The sequence below is a fragment of the Mandrillus leucophaeus genome, unplaced genomic scaffold, assembly GCF_000951045.1.
Source record: "Mandrillus leucophaeus isolate KB7577 unplaced genomic scaffold, Mleu.le_1.0 Scaffold1228, whole genome shotgun sequence".
NCBI classification, from domain to species: Eukaryota; Metazoa; Chordata; class Mammalia; order Primates; family Cercopithecidae; genus Mandrillus; species Mandrillus leucophaeus.
This window is the reverse complement of record NW_012100632.1, coordinates 159541-170753: the sequence shown is the minus strand read 5'-3', so window position 1 is coordinate 170753 and position 11213 is coordinate 159541. Positions and strand designations below refer to the sequence as shown.

General features: G+C 43.8%; 1 protein-coding gene across 1 annotated transcript in view; it reads left to right on the top strand.

The window, feature by feature from the left end:
- The first annotated feature begins 7674 nt into the window (after positions 1-7674).
- The window catches only part of LOC105533148, a 41528-nt gene continuing 37989 nt past the window's right edge, over positions 7675-11213 (top strand). Inside the window, exon 1 of the mRNA XM_011971499.1 lies at positions 7675-7716. Coding sequence (XP_011826889.1) covers positions 7675-7716 — 42 coding nt within the window. The remainder of the gene's footprint in view (positions 7717-11213) is intronic.

The window sequence follows — 11213 nt, the reverse complement described above, 5'->3', positions numbered from 1 at the left end:
GCTGGCCACTGCTCCCTCTCCTCCTACCTGGCCAAGGTGGGCTGCTGACTTATTGCACCAGAGGCACAGGGCCCTTGATTTTTTGCCATGGGGGAAAGATCAAATGCAGACATGGAGAAACTGTGTTTCCAGCTATTAAGGAGTGGGCCTCCAGGGCAATTGGTGATAGGACGAGTAAAATCTGGCCTGGGGTTTGGTATGGTCCTAATGATCTGCTAAAAAAAAAAAATACAACTTAATTATACCTTGAAATTGAATGATTCCTTTGTTCTCTTGAAATGAATATGCAGAACTTGGGAAGCCCCTGGCTTTCTTACTGTCTGGTCTATTTCCACCCATCTTTCCTGCCAGTGTTGTTTGTACCACATTCTGGAAGTCTTTTCTAGGGTTGAAATTCTTTTGAGTTTTGCTCTTGTTGCCCAGGCGGGAGTGCAATGACACGATCCCGGCTCGCTGCAACCTCTGCCTCCCGGGTTCAAGTGATTCTCCTGCCTCAGCCTTCCCGAGTAGCTGGAATTACAGGCATGTGCCACCATGCTCGGTTAATTTTGTGTTTTTAGTAGAGATGAGGGTTCTCCATGTTGGTCCGGCTGGTCTCGAACTCCTGACCTCCCTCGGCTTCCCAAAGTGCTGGGATTACAGGCGTGAGCCACCGTGCCTGGCCTCTAGGCTTGAAATTCTAATGAAAGTGGACCATGGACAGGCTTATAATGCAGAGTTCCTCATAGATCCAGTCCTGAGGTGCAGCCATGAGGATTGGCCATGGACTAGCTGAGCATTCTTGGATAGTTTCAGTTCACCACCTTGAACTCAGTTTCCTCATAGGAATAATAGGATTTACCATGCTGGCACACAGTGGGTATTCAATAAATGATTTTTGAAAAAAAAGAAATAATTAAAGTGAAAGCTGATGTCAAGTAGGTCAAAATATATGACTAAATTCTGAATTTCATCAGTTTCCTCACCTGGAAAATGGGAATAGTCATATGGCGCCTACTGCATAGGTTGCTGTTAGAATGAGGTGCAATAGTTTGTGCAAAGATCCTGGCCAAGTGCCTGTCATAGACTGGGTATTCAATATCTGTTTGCTGTTATTGTTATTATTTTATTATTATAATTATTACCTTTCTAGGCTTTGGGATTTTTACAATGTGGTTAATTTAAAACCAGGAAGTAAGAGATGACTACGTGCTAAGGAAAGTCCCAGCCCTCCACATCACAGTAGGCAGGAGGGTGTTAGGTGTGGAGGTGGTGGAGATGGATGGAGAAGCAAAGGCCATGCAGAGATAATTCAAAAAACATTATGGGCTGCTATTTACTTTGCAAGGCAATAGTGTAGATCAATTCCAAATGAGTCTTTTTGTTGCAAGAGGAAGGCTAAGTTGGAGGGTATAGAAAGCCTACTACGATTGACTCCAGGCATTCTGTCCTTGGAATCCTGGGAGTGTTGCAGGGGACAAGTCTGATTTTCACCTGCAAATACAGGGTGCAGGGCATTCCCCACAAATGGTTTCATTTCTAGACATAGCTGTTTGCCTCGGAAAGCAAGAACTGAAGCAGGAAAGGCTGAGCAAAGGGAGTGGCTGCTAAAATCTTCATCTCTCTAATAGATGGAGCAGAGTTTGCAGGACCAGCGCTCTGTTAGATGATCATCGGACTAAACCTGGTTTACATATTTGGTGTACCAGGTGTGAGCTGGGATCTCCTTATCTCTTAAGCTTGGAATAAGAAAGACTTGATTCCATGATTATGGAAGGTCCAGTTCCTCTCTAAGGTTTCTGTGATCCCTTGTGGTCTTATGTCTGCACCATGTGTACTCAGAGGTGGAACTCACCCCTTTTCTAAATTTACACACACACACACATTCACATATGGATTTGTGTGTATAGCAGACTCTATCAAAGACTTGAATAAATAAGAAAGATACATAACATAAAATTGGATGTGAGATGTCCTGATTCTAGAATATTCATTAGTTCTTTTATCAACTGGGAGTATTGCTTCTCAACTTTTTTCTCCCCTCTCTGCTTGCTTTAGTGGCTGGCCTCTCCTCTCAGTTGAGCTCCTCCTGGCCACCTTTGCATACCTTTGATTATTTGTAAAGGATTGTCATTGAACAGGACCCATCCCCCTCAGGAGGTGGATGTGCTTATAAATTGCACCTCCCTCCCTACATATTCAAAACCAGGAGGATTTCTTAACCTTAACCCATTTGTTGAAGAAGGGCAAGAAAATGTGCTCCATTCACAGGAAAATGCTTCCTCCCAAGCTGAGTGAGACAAAAGAGGTAAGAGCCATCTGTCCAGAGCCCCAGGCCTCCCTTTCCAGTCTGGAGAATGGACGGGCCAGGCTAACTCCATCCTCTGAGTGCACCATGTGTTTGGAAGCAGCCTCAGGGCCTTGCATTCTGCACACAGGGCTGCGTCTGTCATTAGGCACATCCACTTCGCTGCCTCGGACTAATGAGCCTGGGCGACAGGTGGTGAAGTACAATATTCTAGGCTGAAGGCTTCAGCAGGAGGCCAACACTCACACTGACCAGGCAGGGGAAGAGCTGGCACCACCCTGAAAATCATAGCACTGCCATTTGCTTCTCCTCTGTCCTGCCATATCATAAGAGCAGATTAAATCTGCCCTGGTTGTTGCTGTTTCCTCCTGAAGAGCAGGAGGTTGACAGCCTTCTTTTTCTAACACTTACCGAAAGCTTACTCTGCTAAGTGCTCTACCTGCATGGGCTGTCTCCACTGGTCTGCACGATAATTCTGTGGGTAGATATTTCATTTCACAGATGAAGGGGCAGGCATGGAGGAGGTAAAGGCACTTGTCCAAGGTCAAGAGTTAACAAACGGCTCCAGTGCCTGCTCAAGTCACTGCTCATGATAGGCTCTCTGATTTCTTCCTAAGAAAAGAAGAAGGAATTGAACATTTTTGGGCATAAGCTATGGGCTTGGCGGTTCCACACTGTGTTACGCTTTCTAATTCTCACTGCACAGCTCCCAGGTATTATTAGCCCCATTTTCCAGATAAGGAAACCAAGTCTTAAAGAGAGAATCATCAGAAGTCATGTCATGATTCTGGCTGCAGCTATCCTGCTTGTTGTCACCCACAGGGCAGCCACTCTGGGTTAAGCTGACTCCAGGCTCTGCCTGCCGTGTGTGGATGTTAGTGGGAACCCCATCCAGTTGTGCTGGCCCATGGTCTCCAGACCTCCCCAGCTGGCAGCTTTCAGCACTAGCCACCACTGGGCTCAGTCCTGCCTAGGCTCTGTGCCCCTGGAAGCCTGGTCTGTCACAGTGTAAATTCCCTCCCCATCAGAGAGTGACTTCTGGGGCTCGCCTGCTGCCCCATGGGACCAGGTTGTTCAGAACCAGTGAGCAGAGCAGGAGGTGGCTGCAGGATCACTGAGCTGCAGCCTCCCTTCCTGACTCCCCCACCAGCCTGGCCTTATGCCAGGACACCAGTGCAATCCAATTCCTACATTACTAGGGCTTACTGGGCCTGGAGACTGACCCTGCCTCTGCCTTTGATCAGAAGCTTTGATTGGATTTGAATGTATCTTAGTTAAGCAAGGTGCCTGTCTATACAGATTGGGTGCAAACAAAATCCCCAGCCCACCCATTCCCATTGCATTCCAGAATGCAGTGTTTCAATACTGTATTAGGCAGGCTTCTCCAGGAGATATGCATATATATATATATATGCGTGCGCGCGCGCGCACACACACACACACACACACACACACACACACGTGATTGTAAGAGCTGGCAAATCAGAGATCTATAGGCCTGTAGGGCAGGCTGGCAGCCTGGAGACTCAGATAAGAGTAGATGCTGCAGTCATGAGTCTGAATTCCACAGGGCAGCAGGCTGGAAACTCAGATAGGGTTTCTCTGTTGCAATCTTGAAGAGAATCCCTTCTTTGAGAAACCCCAGTCTTTGCTCTTTAGGCCTTCACCTGGTTGGATGAGGCCTATCCTTATTAGGGAGGGTAATCTGCTCCACTCAAAGTCTATGATTTAAACGTTAATCACACTGAAAAACAAACACCCTCCACTGCAACATCTAGACTGGTATTTGACCAAATAACTAGGTACCATAGCCTAGTCATGCTGACACGTAAAATTAACTGCCACAAGTACCCATCTGTGACTAGCAGCAGCTGGTCCAGAAGTCCAATCTGTTCCCTCCAAAGCTCCTTGAGATGCATTAGGGATGGCCTAATGCACAAAAGCTCCCCCAGTGGCCACACACAGATGTCACTGTCAATAGCAGTAGTGGCTCCCCCCAAACATTACGCTTGGGTGGAGGGTACCTGGTCAAACTGATCAGGGCTGTCTGGATTAAAGATCTGAAAATTCCCAGGCATAAGGAGGTGAATTTTGCCATGGAATACCTGTGAAACTAGAAGCACAATGTCACTGGCTGTGTACAATGTCATTTAGGAATTAAACCGTTGAGCTTTACCAGCAGAAAGCAGGTCAACAATCCTGAGGTGACACCCAGAGTGCAGCAGTGGCAGTGAGGGCCTCTACCCTGGCTGCCACCTCAGTCAGCAACTCATGGCATTGGGTTCCACTCTGGGGTCCTGCTCTCATGGGCTCAGCTCCAAAGGGAGAGCACTGTTGGGTTTTGATGCTCCAGCTCCTGGTTCTAATTGTAGCAAGGTGTCCTTCCAGAAAGTGTTTCATCTCCTTGTCTATGAAAGAAGCTGGCTGCTGCTCTCTGCACAGCGGTGGTAAAATGTCACATTTCTTAATATAGGTGACCTGAAGGAGCGGATTGTCACAAATGATAATATAACTGGCAAGTCCTGATTGTCCCCCATAATTGTGAGGCCCACAGAAACAGCATGAATGGAGGACCATAGACCATATGTTTAAATATTTAAGCATCATAAGTCATGCTAACATACTGTTGAATAAAATATGTTCTCTCCTCCTACCTGGACAGATATACCTGCATAAACACCTGGAAGGCTGGTTTGAATTTAGAATCCTCATTCTCCTCTGAGTTCTGAGAATATGCATTGCAGAGAGTCATGGTCCCCAGACTCCAGACTGCCTCACTTTCTCTTCCTGCTCCTGGCTTCAACCCATGGAGGCTTTGCAAGGGGCCAGTGTGTGCACACAGGTAGACATCCCAGCTTGCACGTCGAAGCTTTGTCTGTAGGTCCTGCAACCAGCTGCTTCTTGCCCACCTCAAGCCCAGACATGTGCACACTATTGGAGTGGTCTAATTTTTGGAGGATAAGTCCAGGGAAGAGGCCATCACAAGTCTGGGAAGCAGACTCAAACTGTTTGGGCAAAGAATTTAATCCAGGATACCCAGAGTGTAGTTTGGATGGAGGGTGTGGGGGAAGGGACAAATGGGATGGGCTCACTGTGTTGGCTCCATGACTTTGCTTCATGGGAAGGGGCGTGGCCTGAAACGGCCAAAACAGAACTGTCTAAAATCTGGAGACCAGGGCAGGGACCCCTCTGGCCTAAGAGTGGCCTTGTACATTGGACTAATCCCCTAGATGCTACATCAGGATGAGCTTCTTGCTTTCTGAGGACTTTTTGTGATTTGATGTTCAATATCTGTTTCCATGGTTATCGCCTCCTCTCATCCTTCTCAGCTCCTGTTTTCTTTCATCACTAATCTTGGAGATTTTCCTAAATGTGCTCTCTATATTGCAGATGATATTTTTTTGGAGGGTCAACTTTGCTGATCATTGTAATTTATTGTCCTTTAGGGCTATTTAAAATGTTTTGCTACTTTATTTTTATTCCATTGTAACTTTATACATTTTAAATTTCATCCAGTTCCCTTTGTTTTCCAATTTTTAACTCAGCTGAGTCTTTGTGATTCTGTTAGTCTACCTTACAGAGACCAAGAATCTTTCATGATATTCAAACATCAAGCAGGTTTCTAAAAATGTATTCTGTCTCTGATGATAAATAGTTTTTTAAAAAAGATAATTTTGATTTTTCTTTCTCTTTATTTATTTCTATTTTTTTAGAGACAGGGTCTCAGTCTGTTGCCCAGGCTGGAGTGCAATGGTGTGATCATAGCTCACTACAGCCTCGAACTCCCGGGCTCCAGATCTTCCTGCCTCAGCCCGCCGAGCAGCTGAGATTACAGGTGGGCACCACTGGACCTGGCTTAGTCATTCATTTTTGAGAGGAAGTTAAACAGACTTTCTTTCATTTTGCTGACAGTTTAGTCCGTCTAGGGTCCTGGCATCCTGCCTTCACACATCTTGACATGCTGGGTGGCCTGAAGAGTGTGGTCTCTGCTCTAGTGTGCAGAGACATGGCATCCAGGGGCCCTGGCTTCCCTCGGTCACTATGCAGATGGCTCAATGTGAGCCGTTCTTGGTCTTTTTCAGAATTCTTTCTTGCACTGCTGGTAAGGAAACAGGTGCTTTCCTCCTGGGCTGGCTGGAGCACTCCATGTTTCCTGAGCTGGATAGCTGTCATGGCCACATGTCACGTAGACCCTTTCGGGAACACAACACAAACTCGGTGACTTAAATCAACAGAAATTTACTGTCTCACAGTTCTGGAGGCAGAGATCCAAAATTGAGATGATAGCAGAATCATGTTCCTTCTGAAGCCTGTAGGAGAGAATCTTTCTTGGGCTCTTCCTAGCTTCTGGTGCTTTGCCAGCAATCCTTGGCATTCCTTGGCTTGGAGCTGTATACCTCAGTCTCTGTCTCTGTTGTCACATGGTATTCTTCCCACAAGGGAAGAATATACAATACCTGAGTCTCTGCAGCTCTTCTCTTCTTACAAGGACACCAACCATATTGGACTAAGGGCCTACCCTACTCCAGTATGACCTCGTTTTAAGTAATGACATCTGTAATGACCTAATTTCCAAATAAGGTCACATTCTGAGGTATTGGGGGTTAGGACTTCAACATATCTTTTTTGGGGACCTGATTCAATTTATAGTAAGTAATGTTGTAGTGGGTGTCAAAACGAAGGTTTGGGGATATCATTAAGTGGGTAAGGCTAATTCATGGGGAATTTACAGTGCATTTAATCAGGAATCCTGGTAGGTTGTGGGGTGGTTGAGGAGTCAAAGTGAGCTTTGGGTTCTACTATAGTGACATGATAGCCAGGAACACAGGCCTACCTGGATGCCAACCCTTCTTCCCATTAGATTATTCTCTAAGGAAGGTACCCACAAGGAACAATGGTCAAATGGGAAACAAAACACCACCTAAAAAACTGATCAAGCCTACTAGTAAAATATGGTCCATTGATTGCTTGGGTTCTGACCAATCATGTTACAGTGTTTTCTCCCTTAGAGAGAGCTGGTGACATGAGAGGCAGAAAAAGGCACATGGTGGGGAGGCCCTAATGTGAGAAGGTTGGGGGCAGGCAGGAGAACTATAGCCACTAGTTTGAGGATCTCCATTTTATGGAAGCATAGGTCTGAGAAAGGGGTTCTAGGTGATGATAGCCCCATTCTTTGAACCAGGGTACCACATGAAGATTCAATCTGGGCACAGGGATGGGTTCAGAGGTGCTCAGAACCCATCTGAATCTGCATCTGCAAGTCAGAGGAGACCAAGACTTAACTCCAGAAGCTGGGCTGGGAGCTGATTAAATCTCTCTTCCAGCCTCCAGTCAGAATAGAGAGAGGCATACATCTGTCCAAATGCAGTGTGTGTGGTTGTGGGGAGATGGAAGGGAACGGAAGCACAGACCCAGAGACTGGAAATCGAGTGAGAATCTGCCCTTTCGTCAAGACATTCCTTCTGTCGAGAATTCTTTATATGGTCCACAGTTTTCATCACTTGTTCAGTCATTCTGTGTCTCTCTCTATAGCTGTCATACTCACTTGGCAAAACTCCAAGCTGAATGTACTCAACCCATTACCTGCCAGAATTTGAGCAACTGTATGTTGCTGGAGAAAATCACACAAGCTGAGAAGCTTCTTTTTAAATGCATAATCTCAACCCACCACTTGGCATTCAACCTGTAATTAATAAACTTGCTTTTCCATCATTTAGGATGCTATTTCCTACCTTTGCCTATCTTCTCAAATTCCCTACTCCATTCCTGCACCCTTCACTCTGACCTAATTATCCTGTTTCAATTGTATTTAATTAAAAAAATTAAAACCATCAGCCATAAATGCCCCTAGCTTATGTCTGAATTCATTTGGGTCTTCTGCCTCTGGTCCTTCTGGTATAAAGGTGAAAATATGCTGTTCCCACCCCAGTTCCTGGAGCTGGATAGTCCTGGGGTTCTAGATCCCGTCCTTTCTTGCCTTCTCGAGGTTTTACTCTTCTGGGTATCTCCTATTCATCCTAAATTACCAACCCTACCCTTTTCCCTAGGGCTAGTCTCTTCAGTTCACTAACATGATTGATGCTCCCTTAAGCCTAAAAGTCCTTCTTTGATTCCTTCGTCCCTCTTCAGCTATTGCCCATTTCTCTGCATCTCTTCACAGTTTAACATCTCAAAATAGCTGTTTACATACTTGTTCCATGGTTTAAGTCTTTGATTAGTTTTCAGACTCTCGAGTTTGGTCTCTGACTTTAACACTTCACCCAAACTTCTTGTGTCAAGGTTACCAACAATCTCCAGGTTGCCAAGTCCAAAGGACAATTTATACTCTCATTTTATTCAGTTTCTCAGTTGAGTTGTATCCCAGTGGCCACTCCTTTATTTGACAGTCCACCTTTGGTTTTCTTCCTATCTCTAGATCTCTGACAATTTCATCCCAGTCTCTTTTATAGGTGCTCTTCCTATACCAATGTCTACATATTGATTTTTTTTTTACAGTACTTGTTCTCTCTACACTCTCTTCCTAAATGATTTATTTTCATGACCCAAGATACCATCTACATGTTGATGATGTCTTAATTTATATCTCCAGATCAATCTCTCCTTTGACCTTTAGACACACATATCCAACTGCCTACTTGAGTTTTTTAGTTGGATATGTCATAGGCATCTAAGCCTAAATGTGCCCAAAACAGATATCTTTAAAATTTTTTAAATTGTTTTTTCTTCAATTTTTTAATTCAACTTTTGTTTTAGATTCAGGGAGTACCAGTGCAGGTTTGTTGCAAGGGTATATTGCATGATGCTGAGGTTTGGAGGTAAGATAGAACTCACCACCCAGTTAATGAGCACAGTACCTAATAGGTATTTTTCAGCCCTTGCTGCCCTCCCTCGCGCCTCCTTCTTGTGGTCCTCAATGTCTGTTGTTCATATCTTTATATTCATGTGTTTTCAATGCCAGAACAGAACTCTTGATTTTCTTTCCCCTATATCTTTCAACCAGCTCCTCTCATAGTTTACTCATAGTTATTCATTTTAGTAAATGGCAAGACTCTCCACCCACTTGCTCAAGCCAAAAATGTAAGTGTTGTCCTTTATTTCTTCATTTTGTTGTTGTTGTTGGGTTTTTTTTTTTTTGGTTTTTTTTTTGAGACAGAATCTCTCTCTGTTGTCCAGGCTGGAGTGCAGTGGTGCTATCATAATTCACTGCAACCTTGACCTCCTGGGCTCAAGAGATCCGCTCACCTCAGTCTGCTAAGTAGCTTGGACTACAGGTGCACACCACCATGCCTGGCTAATTCAATTTTTTTTTTGTACAGAGGGGTTCCTTCTATGTTGCCTAGGCTGGTCTCAAACTCCTGGGTTCAAGTGATTCTTACACCTCATCTTTTTAAAAAATCAATAAATCCTGTCATTTCTACCTCCTAAGTATATCTTAAGTCTATCTATTGGCTTCTGTTATTCCTCAGTATTCTAAGCCTTCAGAATCTTTTTCTTGGACTATGGCATTAACCCCTTTACTGATCACCCTACTTGTTCTTAAACTCCCTTCAAATCTGTTTTCAAAAAGTGATCTGAGGAATCTGTAAAAAACAAATCAAATTACATTTTTTCTTTGCTTTGAAAACTCTTCAGCAACTTCCCATTACACTTTCAATGTTGAAATATAATTTACAAACTATAAAATGTGCAAATCTGATTTTGCCTATTCAGTGAATTTTCATAATGATATACACCCAAGTAGGCACTAGTCAACACAAGGCTGTCTTGTAATAGTAGTCTGTTCCTTTTTTATTTGCCTAGCAGTAATCCATTTTATGGACATACCACTATTTATTTGTCCATGCTCTTATTGATGGGCAATTAATTTTTTTTCCAGTCTTGGACTATTATAAATAATGCTGCTATGAATGTTCATGTATAAGGCTTTGTGTAAACACATGTTTTCATTTCTTTTGGGTAAATGGTAGTGGAATTGCTGGGCTATATAGTAAATTTATATTTAACTTTTAAAGAAACTGTCACATTGTTTTCCAAAGTGACTATATTTTCGCTATGTTTAATGTAAAATCCAAACTCTGTACATGACCCCAACTCTCTTTCTTTTCCCTCTATCTCTCCTCTCCATTTCGCTGCTCCACTTAGTTTGTTAAACACATGAACCTCTTTCCTACCTCCAGGTTTCATCTATGCTATTCCATCCAGCTGGTTCCTGTACCACTCACTCCTTATCCTTCAGGCCTCAGAGAGCCTCCTCTGCCTTCTCTCATCTAAGAAGTTTCCCTCCTATTATTGCCTATCATTGTTTCCTGTTCATTTCTTTCATAGCACTACTCACTCATTTATGATTATTTTTGAGTTTATTGACTTATTTTCTTTTCTCTTCTCTACTACATTGTGTCATCTTTGAAGGTAGGGCTGTGTCTGTTTTCCTCACAGCTGTGTACCCAGCTCTCAGCACAGTGCCCAGCGCCCAGCGTGGAGTAGGTGCTCAACAACTATTGGCAAAATGAACTGTTATCTATCGGCTGGTCTTTAGATTGCCTTATAAACACCCCTCAATTGGGCAAGGATATCCTCCAGGACTGTTACCCACTTTAAGAACTTAGTGCCAAGGAAAGAACATAAAATTTCATTCTAAGAAATCTGAAAACATTTCAAATAAATGTGCCTATTCATTTATATGATTGTATAGAGCTCTTCCCAAAGGCTCACATTCTAAGTACTTCAGTAAAATAGAATAATGAGTCAGAGTGTTGAGAGGAGAAAAATGCTTTGGAACTCAAGGTCTTGGAAGAATCAAGAACAACACCCTCGGTAAGGCTTGTCTATGAAGAGAGATGCTGATCCAAGGGAAGACAGTGAGTCCATCATTAGAAACTGGGACACCAGGCATGAGCCTGGGAGATACCCTGTTAGGTTGAATATG